A 15,893-nucleotide genomic window follows, 5' to 3' on the forward strand; every position below is an offset into this window, starting at 1 on the left:
CTCCTGGCTCCCAGCTCTCTCTCTCAAACTCCATCACTCACAGTCTCTCCTTCTCCGTCTCACCCTCTCTTAGACTCTCTTCTCTCTCAATCTCTATCTCTCAGTCTCACCCTCTCTCAAACTCTCTCTTTCATCTCTCTATGTTCGGGCGAGAAGAGGATAAACAAGAAAGAAGAGAGAAAGAAGTTGCGTGAATTTCATAAAGGCAGTGGCCAGTGGGTACATTTTATACAAAGGGCAGCGAGAAAGGAAGAAGAGAGAAGTAGAAATAAAAGGAGTTTGAAAATTTTTGAACAAAAAGATGGAGGGTGCACGCGGGACACGAAATTTTCATGTCCCGCGCGCCCCCTCAAAACGACTTGGAGTCGTTTTTGTCAAAAAAGGCTCTAACTAGAGCTGTTTTGTGGCAAAAACGACTCTAGTTGGAGTCGTTTTTGCCAAAAATGGCTCCAATTACTTATTTTTATTTTTTAATTCGTTTATTTTTTAATTTTTTTTTTATATATATATACACATATACTTTTTTTTTCTTTTTTTATTCAATATATATCTCTACTAAATAAGCATATAGTATACTAGATAATTAAATATAGTATTACATATTAATTATAATACGTTGATAATAGTATTTATATCGTATATTAAACTAACATATTAATTAGTTATTAATACTTAGTATATAACATAATTAGTTATACATATACATTATACTTATATTATAGTTAGTTATATAGAATATATTAGACTTACTATTTGCTAACACTATAGCTACTTAGTTATATAAAATATATTAGACTTACTACTTGCTAAAATTATAGTTACTTAATTAGGGTTTATCAGATGGTCTATCGATCATATTATTCTATCATGATTGATTCGACAATTACACTAGGATCGATCGAACATTAGATCAAATATTCACTTTGTCAAGTTTGATTGATCGAACATTCGTATCACAATAGATCGGACCGATGCACTAGGATGAATTAGATATTTGATCAAACCTTCAATTGTGTCATGTTTGATCGATCATTTAGTCGTATCACAATCGATTAGACTAATGCACTAAGATCGATCGGAGTAATACACCAGGATCGATTGGATGATTCTATCGATCCTATGATCCTATTTTAATTTATCAGACTAGTACTTAGGATCAATCGCACGTTAGATCGAATATTCACTGTGTCAAGTTTGATTGATCAACCATTTGTATCACAATAGATCGAACCTATGCACTACAATGAATTAGATATTCGATTAAACCTTCAATTGTGTCAAGTTTGATCAATCATTTGATTGTATCACAATCGATTAGACTAATGTACTAGGATCGATTGGAGTAATACACAAGGATCGATTGGATGATTCTATCGATCCTATGATCCTATCATGATCGATGAGACTAGTATTTAGGATCAATCGCACGATCCTATGATCCTATCATGATCGATTGGACTAGTACTTAAGTTCAATCGCACATTAGATCGAACCATCACTGTGTCAAGTTTGATTGATCAAACATTCGTATCAGATCTTCTATTGATCCTATGATCCTGTTATGATCGGCTCTAGTTCGAGATCAACTATTTAATTAAGCTCAAATTATAAATGAGTCAGACTTGAAATCTCAAAGCTCGCCTTGTCATGATTACAACCGTAAATACAACTTATGTCGTGCTATATATATATATATATATATATATATATATATATATATATATATATATATAGGTTTATACATATAATGGTAATGGGGTCTATTGATTCGGAATCACGGGATGGGTATATGTAACAGAGCATGAATCCATTTTTTTTTCTACCTCCATCACTCTATATATATATAATTAGTGCTATATATATTAATTAATGTTATATATAGTATATAGAGTTAGAGTTATTATAAATGAAGCCAATTTTATTTTATTTTTTTAATTTTTAAAATGGCTCAAAATGGAGCCGTTTCAAAAGCGACTCTAGTTAAAGCCGTTTTAGAATAGCGGCTCAAATTAATTGGATCCACTTTGCCGTTTTGTTAAAACGGCTCCAACAATAACGGTTCGAAAAGCTCTTCTTTTCTTTTCTTTTTTTTTCTTTTTTTTTTCTTTTTTTTTTTTTGGGGGTTCCACGATTGCATAGATATTGATTATGTTGCAGGTAAGTGTGTCGTAGGTCATAGTTCACGTGCGAGCTTAGAGGTCATTGAAGGGATTCCTTCGAGTTGCTGTCTCGTGAGGCTTTGACTTAATCTAAGTCAATCCCTCATTATGTGGTAGTGATTATTCATTGTAATAGTATATTGAGATGTAATGATGTTGAGTAGTGATACAAAGGCTCCGGTTAGTTTATTGATATATTTATTAGGTCAATTCATAGTCTAAAATAATTACAGGTATTTCTGATGCTATGTGTATTCTCTAATATGATGTACTCCTGTTATGAGACATTTAGAATTGATGTTTGATTCATGGTATGTAGTCATGCCACTAATATATATATATTGGATTGTCTCATTCCCCGCTTGAAATCTTTATAAATATTTGACTGTTTGAAATCGTAATTTTGGTTTCAAATCCCTTGTTTTTGAATAAGCACCCTCAGTTTGCTTTTAGAAATCGCGGTATTTTCACGTTTTTAGAACTTTCAACTTTTAAAATGCAAATCCAAACGCTTCATAATTTGCAATTTCTCTTAAAATCCTAGATTATCATTGCAAAATTGTAATCCCAAACACAGTTGTCGAAAAAAAAAAAAAAAGAAGAAGATGAGGGCGACGATAACTTTCAACGAAGAAAAAATGCTTCTCTTGGTATTTTTAGGATAAAAGACAACTCAAAGTGAAAAAAAATTAAAAGAAGAAGAAAAAGGAAAGAAAGATTTTTGGATATTTTATTAGGCGAGTAAAAATCATCAACTTGACAACCACATTCTCCTTTTGTTTTTTTGGACGAATACAACCACATCTTCATTTTCGTTACTATACACTACAGCAGATTGTCTCTGCTCCGATCCTTATCTGTCGTGTGTATGTTGACCTTCTTGAGGTTGGTGAGATGTTCCCTTATCTTCTTCTAATACTTCTGTTCCAACACGGTTCTATCTTACATACGTACTCGTTGCTCCCTTCATTTTCAATGACTTCATTTTCAACTTGAAGAGGTGGTGGCTCTGATTCTTCTGGGTGTTGTTGGACGCAGAAATAATACGAGCAGGAAGAAGGGGATTGGAATACCAAAACATAGCCATGCAAGCGCAAACGTCACACGACCTTAAAATAGCAGAAGTACTCGAAACAAATTAAGTAACCTAGTCACCATCTCCTCGTACAATACCAAAACCCGTCCAGGTTCAATTAATGAACAGCAAACTCAATCTCACGCTATAAAACCCACCATTCCTCTTCGTACTGGAGGAAAAAAGAAAAACCATCTATTTGTTTTCTCCTTGCACTAACAAAAATCACCAACCATGGGAGAGGTAGATCCAGCTTTCATCCAAGACCCTGAACACAGGCCCAGAATCTCCTTCACCGAAGCTGAAGGCATCCCATTGATCGATCTTTCTCCCATAGCTCTACACCCCTCCTCCGACGGAGTTTCTGCCGTTGATGAGGGCGTTGTTAGAGAGATAGGGAATGCATGCGAGGAGTGGGGTTTCTTCCAGGTAATCAACCACGGCGTGCCTTTGGAGAAGCGGCAGAGGATCGAGGATCTGTCGAGGAAATTCTTTGCGCAGAGTTTGGAGGAGAAGAGGAAGGTGAGAAGGAACGACAAGGAGGTATTGGGCTACTATGACACTGAGCACACCAAGAATGTTAGGGACTGGAAGGAGGTGTTTGATTTTACTATTGAGGAACCCACCATAATCCCGGTTTCTCATGAGCCTGATGACAAGGAAGTGACTGAGTGGACTAATCAGTGGCCTGACTACCCGCCTGAGTTGAGGTAATTAATTTGACACGATCATATTTTAAATCGCATAATCCATATTTTAAGAGTAGGTTCATATCCTTTTTAAAATATGGATATTTTAAAAAATTTAGCAAAAATTAAAAGAAATTGAAAAAAATTGAAACATATAGTAAATTAAAAGTTTTTAAAATGTAGGAGATAAGTGCTCAAACCTATATATATATATTAGGTGAATATGCTCATAAAATAAAAAAAAATAAAAAAAATAAAAAAGAATTTTTTTTTGCATCAATTTTGCCAACACGTACACGTACGCATCATACTTTGCTCATTTGATGTCTAGTCCATGGTGATGATCGAGAAACCCTCTTAAGGGATTTGAGGTTCCGGCCAAATCAGGTCTACAATTCTAAATATCCATGTCAATTATTCAAAATAAACTATCTAGTTTGTGCCATGAAAGTTCTAAAAAATAAAGTAATTAAAGGGTCGCCGGACCATTACTTAAGAGTGTTCAACCACGTACCATTTTATCCTTTAAAAAGTGGTCAAAACCTCATTGGAGTGATTGGGAGTGGTCGGTAAGGTAGCGAGTAGTCGCCTATCATTTCCCCCTTGAAGGAGTGTGGTCAATCATCCTATTAATACTACTAACTAAATGGAAATGTTATACAAAAGAAAATGGTTTTTTTCTTTCAATTAAAAAAATCATGAAATTAATGTCTGGTTTGAGGCCTAATCCAAGTAACTAACATCTATGTGATTTGATGGACTCCCTTGACCATGCCACTTAATTACCAGGGAGGCATGCCAGGACTATGCTCAAGAGATGGTAAAACTAGCTTACAAGTTAATGGAACTTGTGGCCCTGAGCCTAGGCTTGCCAGGAGATAAGTTCCATGGCTTTTTCAAAGACCAAACTAGCTTTATCCGGTTCAATCACTATCCGCCTTGCCCTGCCCCTCAATTAGCGCTTGGCCTTGGTCGACACAAGGACGGTGGTGCCTTAACCATCCTTGCTCAAGATGATGTTGGAGGATTGGAAGTCAAGCGCAAAACGGATGGAGAGTGGCTTCGGGTCAACCCCACCGCGAATGCTTATATCATCAATGTCGGAGACATCATTCAGGTACCATTTAATTTCAATCTCCAAATCATTCACATTTTGTTAATAGCCAAGATTCTGCTGTCAAGTACCCAATGATTCATTTACAAGCAAGTTCCTTGGCAAATTTATAATATTGTCATAACAGGAAATGAGAACACTTTGACAGAAGAAAGTTGTCTACAATGTCTCAATCCAAGTATATGTACGTGTAATGGAAGTATATCACTTTTTCTGACCTATGCGCGCAGTCCATACATGCATGCATATATATATATATATATATATATATTCAAATTTATTGATATAATTGTTATATTGTCTTTGGAGGCAATTTTATTGTTGGCCAGTTTCACTTATATAGGGAATGGCAATTATTCAGGTTTGGAGCAATGACAAGTATGAGAGCGTCGAACACAGGGTGATGGTGAACTCAAAGAGGGAAAGGTTCTCCATTCCATTTTTCTTCAACCCTGCACACTACACCATGGTTAAGCCCTTGGAGGAGCTGACAAATGAGCAAAAGCCTGCAAAATATAGGGCATACAGCTGGGGAAAGTTTATAACTAACAGAAAGCGCAGTAATTTCCAGAAGCTCAATGTTGAAAACATCCAAATCTCTCATTTCAGGATATCAGAGTAAGCTGATTGGAGGCAGTATTATTATGTATTGCCAAGCAATAAATTTCAGCTTCTTGTAGTACTACGTTATACAAAGGAGTAGAGACTTTGGAAGCATGATGTGGTTCGTTACGTTGCAGATATAAGCAATGCTGTAAATAAGAATAATGGACTATGCTTCAATATTGACTTGCCTCTTAAAATCATTTGGGTTATTATTTATGAGATAATAATATATGAAGTATAATAGCAGGACATAGAAGTTCTCAATGTTTGCGCCGCAGTACATTAATTTCAAGAAATTTGGTCTTAATATATTCAAATTTATCATATCACCATGAATATAACCCCTGAAAGTGATGTAGCGTGGTGTAGTGGATTCACAAAGACAAACAACACAAGATTCGCAACTCTTCTAAAAACCAAGAATATTCAACAAAGGAATTACATACGGCAAAATAGGAAAAAACTCAACCACCGAGTATTTCTTATTAGAAAACTGATAAAATATTCGAAAGCTATGTTCTTAGTGAAAGAAAAACTAGTTTACTAACTAGTCACCTTTCTATCTCTCTTTCAGTACTCTTTCTCTCTTTTATTACTAGAAGACAAAATAAGACTTAGAGAAGAGTAGAGAAAAGAGATAAGAGTAGAGGAAATATTTTTCACTTTTTCTTATATTTCAAAACACCTTACAAAGCCCATATATATAGGCATACAAAACAAGCAAACGTCAAGCCTTTTCTTCTCCCTCTTTATTACAATAAACACCAATAACTCCCCTAAATTAATACTTCAATTTAAGAGACCAAAAACATGAGTTTAGTAAACTAAAGGTTATTATTTATTAAAGAAACTTTATGAGTTTTAAAACTTTCTTACGTTTTGATTTGTTTAGTTTCCAACACGCCCCCCCAAATCAAAACTGTCCTCATGCCAAGCATGTCTCTTAGCCTCATGAAAATTGCACCTGATAATAGCTTAGTAAATATATTTGCTACTTGTACAGTGGTGCGGCAATATTTGAGCTCTATTGTCTTCTGCTTCACATGGTCTCTAAGAAAATGGAACCTAGTGTCAATATGTTTGCTCCTCCCATGTTGTACTGGATTCTTAGCTAGCTTTATTGCCGATTGGTTATCCACATAAATCACAGTTGGTTCTTCTTGTGGATGTTCTAGTTCCTTCAAGAGATTCCTTAGCCATATAGCTTCACAAACAGTTGATGAAGCCGCCACATACTCCGCTTCACAGGTAGACAAGGCTACAATTACTTGTTTCTTGGATGTCCAAGAAAATGCTGTAGAACTAAAATAGAACACATATCCAGTAGTACTTTTCCTCTCATCTTGGTCACATCCCCAATCACTGTCTGAGTAACCAACTAATTTTGCTTCATCACCATACGCATAGAATAAACCAAGATTCATAGTACCTTTGATGTACCTTAGAATCCTTTTTGCAGCTAGCCAATGAGTCTGCATTGGTTTCTCCATGTATCAACTCACAAGTCCAACTCCATAGACAATGTCTGGTCTTGTGATCGTCAAGTATCTCAGACTTCCAACCAAACTCTTGTAAAGAGTTGGTTCAATAACTCGATCGTCTCCTTCTTTTGACAACTTTATGCTTGTTTCAACTGGAGTACTCACAGAGTTGCAGCTTTCCATCTTGAATTTTTCTAATATCTCCTTCATGTACTTCTTTTGAGATATGAAAATTCCATCATGTTGTTGCTTCACTTCAATGCCAAGGAAGTAGGACATCAACCCGTTGTCTGTCATCTCAAACTCCCTAAACATTGATTGCTTGAATTCCTTGAATATTTCACTACTATTTCCTGTGTATAACAGATCGTCAACATATAGGCAAATAATTAGAAATTCACCTCGATAGTTTTTCTTCATATAAACAGCATGCTCATATGGACATTTGGTGAAACCATTCTGATGAAGGTAACCATCGATGCGTGCATTCCAAGCTCTTGGTGCCTACTTTAAGCCATATAACGCCTTTTTAAGGCGGTACACCTTCCTTTCTTCTCCTTCCATTATGAAGCCTTCTGGTTGTTGTACAAATACTTCTTCTTCAAGGATGCCATTGAGAAAAGCTGACTTGACATCAAGTTGGTATATCTTCCAATTATGATGAGCGGCAAGTGCGATCAACAGTCTTACTGTGTCAAGTCTCGCAACTGGTGAAAAAACATCTTCATAGTCGATGCCGTACTTTTGTTTGTAGCCTTTAGCTACTAGTCTTGCCTTGTATCGAGAAACTTCACCTTCTGCAGTGCGTTTGATCTTGTATACCCACTTGACACCAATAGCCTTTTGGTTTGATGGGAGTGTTGTCAACTCCCAAGTGTCATTCTTTTGAATAGCATGTATCTCCTCCTCCATTGCAGATCTCCAACAATCTTCTTCAACAGCTTCTTGAAAGGTAAGAGGCTCATGATCAGCATATAGGCAGAAAAGATTAGTCTCTCCTTCTTCAGTTTGCTCATAGATTTCCCTAAGACTTCTCATCTTACTTTGATTTGTGGAGGATCTGCTGCTGCTACCTCCCATAGAAGGTGTAGAGTCTCTATGTGTTGTGGACGGTGTGGTAGGCTGAGAAGATGGTGGGGTACTTGGTGGAGCTTCTGTTGAGAGCTCTTCAGGCTCCTCCAACACTTGTTCTTTGGCCTTGTCTTCATCGCTCCAATTCCACACACTTTCTTCATCAAAGATAACGTCTCTACTAACCACTAATTTTTTTGTTAGTGGGTTGTAGAGCTTGTACGCCTTCGACTCTTCGCTATATCCAAGGAAGATACATTTCTCACCACGATCATCAAGCTTCTTCCTCTTGGATTCGGGAACTTGAGAATATGCAAGACACCCAAAGATTCTAAGGTGTCCAACACTTGGCTTGTAACCGCTCCACGCCTCTTGAGGTGTCATATTCTTGACACTTTTGGTAGGACATCGATTGAGTAGATAAGTTGAGCATGCCACAGCTTCTGCCCATAATTGTTTTGGCAGTCCTTTCTCCTTGAGCATGGCTCTAGTCATATTGAGAATTGTACGATTCTTCCTTTCTGCAATCCCGTTTTGCTATGGTGTGTAAGCAGCAGTAAACTGATGCTTTATTCCTTGTTCCCTGCAATACTTGTTAAATTCTTTTGAGGTGTATTCACCACCTCGATCTGAGCGGAGAGTTACAAGCTTGTGACCACTTTGATTTTCAACAAGAGCTTTAAAGTTCTTGAATACAATAAAGGCAGCTGACTTTTCTTTAAGAAAATAAACCCAAAGTTTTCTGCTAAAATCATCAATAAAGGTAATAAAGTATCTATTACCTCCTAATGACATGGGTTCTATTGGTCCACATATGTCAGTATGAACCAGCTGCAATGGTGACGATGCTCTCCAAGATTTGCCGCTGGGAAAAGGAAGTCGTGCCTGCTTGCCAAGTATGCATTCTTCACAAACATTGCTCGTTGGCTTGATCACTGGTAACCCATGCACCATGCCAGATGATGATAGTAGCTTTAGGCCGCTGAAATGTAGATGACCAAACCGAAGATGCCACTTCCATGACTCACTTTCCTTGAGTCCATAGAAGCACTTCTCGGTTTTTATGTTAAGATGTAACGGGAACATGCGATTATTGGCCATTGGAACATGAGCCACAATACCTCCACGTGTATCTCTCAAAATGATAGAGTAATTTTCCATATGTATGGTGTACCCCTTCTCGAGCAGTTGCCCAATGCTAAGAATATTGCTTTTCATATTAGGCACATAATAAACATCTGAAATGTACCCTTTCTTACCATTATTTTGGCAAAATTTTATATTCCCTTTGCCTTCAACTGATAGTTTGGAGGAGTCCCCCAAGTTCACATTTCCGTGAACTCCCTCTGTGAGTTCTACGAACAGATCTTTCTTCCCACACATGTGATTACTTGCGCCAGAATCAAGGTACCAAACCTCATCTATTGAATTTGAATCATCATGAGCCAGAAGTAAAATAGAATCACTACGAACCTCATTTATTGCTTCTGCAACATTGGCTTGTTCATCATCTTTGTGCCAACAATCTGAGGCATAGTGTCCAAACTTCTTGCAGTTGTAGCATTGAATATTCTTGGAGTTTCCACGTCCATATGTGGATCTTCCTCTTCCTCGGTAGTCTTCTCGTCCCCAACCTCTAAAGCTTTGAGTCTCCTGCTGACTTTGACGTGGTTGTTGAGAAATACCACGCCCTCGGCCTCTACCACGACCACGGTTGGAGCTGAATTTGCCTTGATCATTTAGAGTCATTTTTGACTCTAGTGCTTGTTCTAATACACCAGAAGTAACATTCTTCTGCATCCTTTGCTCATGTACTTGTAATGAACCCAACAACTCCTCAATTGTAAGATTCTCCAAGTCCTTAGACTCTTCGATAGCTACAACTACATGCTCAAATTTAGAGGAAAGGGATCGAAGTACCTTTTCGACGACTCGGATGTCATCAACCTTCTCATTGTTTCTTTTCAAACCATTGACGATTACCAACAATCATGAAAAATAATCGGACACCGATTCTCCATCCTTCATGTGAAGAGCCTCGAACTCGCCTCGTAATGTTTGGAGACGGACCCGTCTCACCCGTTCATCTCCTTTGAAAATGGAAGTTAGAATCTCCCATGTTTGTTTACTTGTCGTTGCTTCAGCAACTTTCTCAAAGGTATGCTCGTCCAACCCTTGATAGAGTAGAAACAAAGCCTTTTTATCCTTCTTCCTCTGCTCCTTAAGAGCCTTCTTCTCATCAGCTGTGTATTCAGCTTCTTCCTCCTTTGTGGGTTCCGTAAATCCGTCGGTTATGACTTCCCACAGATCTTGAAACCCAAACAAGGCTCTCATTTGGATAGACCACGACCCATAGTTATCTTTTGATAATCTAGGGATTTGTTGCTGGACCACGTTGGAACCCATTTCTAGAATGGATGAAAATGGGAATTGGCGGAACGTACAGGGCTTTGATACCAATTTGAAAGAAAAACTAGTTTACTAACTAGTCACCTTTCTATCTCTCTTTCACTCTTTCTCTCTTTTATTACTAGAAGACAAAATAAGACTTAGAGAAGAGTAGAGAAAATAGATAAGAGTAGAGGAAATATTTTTCACTTTTTCTTATATTTCAAAACACCTTACAAAGCCCATATATATAGGCATACAAAACAAGCAAACGTCAAGCCTTTTCTTCTCCCTCTTTATTACAATAAACACCAATAACTCCCCTAAATTAATACTTCAATTTAAGAGACCAAAAACATGAGTTTAGTAAACTAAAGGTTATTATTTATTAAAGAAACTTTATGAGCTTTAAAACTTTCTTACGTTTTGATTTGTTTAGTTTCCAACACTTAGGTCACCCATAACATGTATTTATAGTAAACAAATTCCTAAACCTAATAGAATACTAAGATAATTAAGTTAATTAGTTGACAAAAACTGTTGCAACTAGTTTGAACTAGACCATTTACTAGTTCGAACTAGTAAAAATTTCATCTCGTTCCAAATCATGTTTGAACTGAGATTTGGAATGCGCACTACTATAACTCCCCTTGATCACTTAGCTCGTTTCAAATCCAAATTGAACTGGGATTTAGAACACGTGCTGTTGTAACTCCCCTAGATCACCCATTCCAAATCCAATTTGAACTGAGATTTGGAACCCGCGCTTCTGGAAGTCCCATGAAGCACCTCATTCCAAATCCAATTTGAACTGAGATTTGGAATGCACTCTACTGGAAGTTTCCAGCAACTTCTTATTTAGCTGGCTCGAACAAGTAAGGGACCTCATTCGAATGCTTGTGTCTACTCCGGTCTTCTTCATAAACTCGTTCACAGTCCAATCTACATCATTCTCAAGTTTGAGAGATTTTGCCCTCGAATACACGTCCTCATTAGAAGTATCTCCCATTAACAAGACAAGATGTTTGACATTAAAAACATCGGCCTTCATGATGTGACTTGGTAGTTTCAACCGGTATGCATTTGAATTTATCTTCTCAATAATCTCCACCAATCCAATCATACCAGCAACATCCTTGTTATACTCACCCAATGGAAATCTATCCTTTGTCAAGAAAACCCATACAAAATCACCCTCTTCAAACTCCACAGCTCGCCTCTTCTTGTCTGCACTTGCCTAGCTCGTACTTTGCCACTAAATCTTGTAAACTAGGAATAGTCGCTTCATGAATCTCCTGAAGTTGTGTAATTAGGTCTTTAACTTCTCCATGTACCATCTTCAAATTAGGAACTAGTGCAAGGTCCAACGGTGCCCAAGTATTAAATCCAAATACAATGACGAATTGACTAAACCCGGTGCTCCGATTAGTAGATCAGTTGTAGGCAAATTTTGTTTGATACAACTTCTGATCTCATGACTTCAAGTGATCAAAGATTGATTGACCAACTCTATTTGTCCATCGGTTCGAGGATGATAGAAACGGATCCGACTTCAGTGTTGTAATTAAAACTACAGCACTGGTGCTGTAATTTAACAAACGGCCCAGATTGTAGCACATCTTCTGTATTTTAATAGAGGGCCCAGATTGCTCAAAAGTTAATGGCGTCGTTTTTGGTAAACTCAAACTTGATCGAAGCAAACGTTTCTTGCGGTCTTGTGTTTGACGCCGTTTAAGAGTCCACATCTGTGCAATCTGGTTCTTGGCGCAACGCGCAAGCCCAGCAACAGAGGCCACACTCCATGACCATCTCACACGTGGTCATGCCCTCTTGGTCTGCCATTGTAATTTTCTTCTTCTTGCCTAGATGAGTCTGAATTTGAGTTGGGTCTTGGGTTAGTCTTGGTGGTACTTGCAGGACCCAGCAAGGTCCACGGTTCAATATGCTAGAATTTTGATGGCCAAGAATTTTCCTTATCTTGGTTCTTTAGCTACGGCCTCAGCTTCTTCATCTTCATCTACATCGTCGTCATCCTCTTCTCTTGTTCTAATTCTTCATTAAGCAGATCTAATGCTACAGCTGTGATAAATATAAGCATTGATGCTGTCGTTGTTGCTAATGGTCATGGTGCCAGGGAATAAGATCTTAGGATTATAGGATATGCTTTTTGTTTTTCAACTTTTTGTTTTTTTTTTTTAACCCAATCAAAACCCATGATTGTTTAGGCTCTTGCTATCTTTTGTGTCGAGAACCTATGGTTGGAATTCAGAAACAAAAACAGGAAGAAGTATATACTCTTCGTGTGTGGAGGAAAGATGAAAATTCAACACCTAATTCGAAACTCTAAAACAGACCTCAAGTATTCGTACCAAAAATTAAGCTTTACTTTTAACAATGAAACCTTTTGTGAAGGTGGAAGAATAAATTACAGAGAAAGAAATGGAAAGGGTCGGTGCTGTCCAAGGCAACAGAGAAATATAATGAATTCGTGACATACTGGTCGGGCACCGGTGCTGTCCAGGCAAGATTAAACTTGACGAAAATACATACCGATGAATGACTTGGTGGTGGTAATGTACTGTTTGGGTGTGGTGGTGGTGGTAGCATGGGTAAAGCGGTGGGGATGGTTTTGAAGGGGACGAAAGAGATAAGGCTTTTCACGTTCCCAACCCTCAAACGGCGTCAAGTCTAGGCTTCCTTTAGAAGTTTTGAGTTTACAAAAAACGATGACATTAACTTTGGAATAATCTGGGCCCTTTATTAAATTACAGAAAATATGCTACAATCTGGGCCGTTTATTAAATTACAGCACAGGTGCTGTAGTTTAAAACTACAGCACCGAAGCCGGATCCGATAGAAACTACTAAATTCTAGCTTAGTTTTAAAAGAGTCTCCACATGCACCTGTAAAAAATTGCTAAGGAACTGTGTGCACCAATCAGAAACTGTGGACAATGGCGACCCATGGTGTAATGTCCAAGAGGTTAATTAAGTGCTAAAAATATGAATTAGACTAATTAATTGAACAATTAGGTGAAATGAGAAAAAATAACACTTAATTACAAAACATTTAGAATTGAGTTTTTGAGTTGTGTGTCCGGACGGACCAATTCTATGTCCGGACAAGCTTGGCAAAAAGTCAATATTCTTCAGTGCGTGTCCAAACAAGCATGGGTAAAAATTAGCTAAGTGAGTTTTTCAGCTCATTTTCTCGCCTCATTTCCAATTTTTCCGAAAAACCTCTCTTCTTTCTCCTAGGATTTGATCTTAAACCCTAGATTCTTGTAGTTTGAAGCTTTCAAACTCAAATTCGACACCGAAAATGTGATCATCATAGCAAGATATACGTTTTCACTTATCGTTTTGAGGTAAATCCGAAAATCTTAGTTTCCTTGGATTTGTGTTGATTTTTGAGAGTTCAAGCTTGATCTCTCAATTTTCTTTAAGTATTGTATGTTTTGAAGTGTTTTAAGTCATCTCCAAGCGTTGGATTTCACTTTTGGTAAGAAATCAAAGTAAGACTCAAAACCCTAATTTTTATCTAAGTATTTTAAGATGATGAATTTTGTGTCTAACCCTAAGATAATCTTATGGGTTAACATTATAAGTTATTAGGTTGATAAATGGAACCCTAAAAATTTATGAATTTTTCATGGGTTTTAGTTCTTGAATAATATAACAGATAAGTGGGAATTTAGAGTTAACAATGTTATGTATTAGTATTAATACGTCATCACATTGTATTATATAGTGATATATTGCAGGATTTGTGAGAAGAATTTCTTTATAGCCGAATTATCAAGCAGCCAAAATAAATATTAACTCACTAAAAAAATATATTATATTTTGGCGACCAAGTATAAACTCCAATGCTTTAATTAAGGCCTATATCAAGGCATAGAATTCCATGTTGTAGATGCTACAGTTAAGCTTTGAGCAGCTCAACTTCTTGCTGAAAATAAGCCACCGGCTTCCCACCTTGGTTTACCGCTCAAATTCCAACTTTCACATTGCAACTCAAAAGGTTGTAAAAAATCTAGCACGCAGCACGAGTAACGAAGTTTAGTAGTAATTAAACTTCTCGTTGATGATTTCAAAGGCGGCTGTTGCTTCGTCATTCCATGAAAATCTTCCCGTTTTCATCGGTCTGTCGTCTGTGCATGATTGGTGCCATGATTGTCTAAAGCTGTGGATAAAATTTGTGAGAACTAATAGACCGTATTATTAATTAAAAAGGGTTAAATATCTCGCAAATACTTGTGGTAAGGGTCAAAATTAAATGGTCTCGCTTCGGTTTCAAAATGTATCACAAGCGATACCTGTCATTAATATAAATACCTATTTGGTAATACTTCTGCCTAAGTGTACGTCGTTCAATTTTTTTTATTTTTTTTTAACGGCCGTTCACGTCATCACCCTTAAAATACTGACACATGTACTAAGTGCTACATATTTAAGCCAACTCAAATTATCATCCAACCTGGCTATCTATTACAAATGATACTTATACTTTTACACTCACGGAAGATGATGAAAATATTTTTTAAAAAAATTACCTAAATTTTTTTTTTTTTAAAAAAAAAAATTGGAACAAAATATTGTGAATGGCCAAAATGACCCCAAGTGCCTTGGGGACCTTCATTTGATGTTTTGAAGGTGGCCGATTCACCCCCAAGGGCCATTGGGGGGGGGGGGGGGGTGGGGCAGAGGCCACCCCAGGCCAAATGGGGGCTGCTCAAGCCACCCTTTGGCCAAAATGGGTGTAGTTGGTCACCCCCATATTTTGTTCCTAATTTTTTTAAAAAAAAAAAAAAAAAGTTTAGGTAATTTTTAAAATATTCTTTTATCCTACATGGCAATAAAAACATAAGTATCATCTGTGATACACGACCACGCAGGATAATAGTTTGAGTTTGCTTAAATATGTGGCAATCGAGATGTGTCACCATTTTAAGGGTGATGACATGGACGGCCATAAAAATAAAAAAGAAATTAAAAAAGATGAAAAAAAAGAAAAAAAAGATGGAATCTAGACAATAGTATCAAGTGAGTATTTTAAAAAGTATCACATGTGGTACATGTTGTTAATATAAATACCTATTTGGTACTTTTGACAAGGTTCCTTCTATTTTTTATTTTTTTGGCCATTCACGTTATCACCCTTAAAAATAGTGACACATGTACCAATTGCCACATATTTAAGCCAATTCATATTATCATCCAACTTGGGTGTGTATCATAGGTAATACTTATGCTTTTATTGTCATGTATGATGAAGAAAATATTAAAAAAAAAAATTACATAAACTTTA

At 37.0% G+C, this 15,893-nt stretch overlaps 1 protein-coding gene across 1 annotated transcript; it reads left to right on the top strand.

Annotated features, from left to right (window-relative positions):
- The first annotated feature begins 3,181 nt into the window (after positions 1 to 3,181).
- LOC133882661 (protein DMR6-LIKE OXYGENASE 2-like) lies at positions 3,182 to 5,826 on the top strand. Its single transcript, XM_062321866.1, has 3 exons — positions 3,182 to 3,944; positions 4,713 to 5,040; positions 5,399 to 5,826. The coding sequence occupies exons 1-3, from the start codon at positions 3,469 to 3,471 to the stop codon at positions 5,657 to 5,659; spliced, it is 1,065 nt and encodes a 354-aa protein (XP_062177850.1). The 5' UTR covers positions 3,182 to 3,468; the 3' UTR covers positions 5,660 to 5,826.
- The last annotated feature ends 10,067 nt before the right edge of the window (positions 5,827 to 15,893 follow it).

This window comes from Alnus glutinosa, chromosome 11 (genome assembly GCF_958979055.1).
Source record: "Alnus glutinosa chromosome 11, dhAlnGlut1.1, whole genome shotgun sequence".
In the NCBI taxonomy this organism is placed as follows: Eukaryota; Viridiplantae; Streptophyta; class Magnoliopsida; order Fagales; family Betulaceae; genus Alnus; species Alnus glutinosa.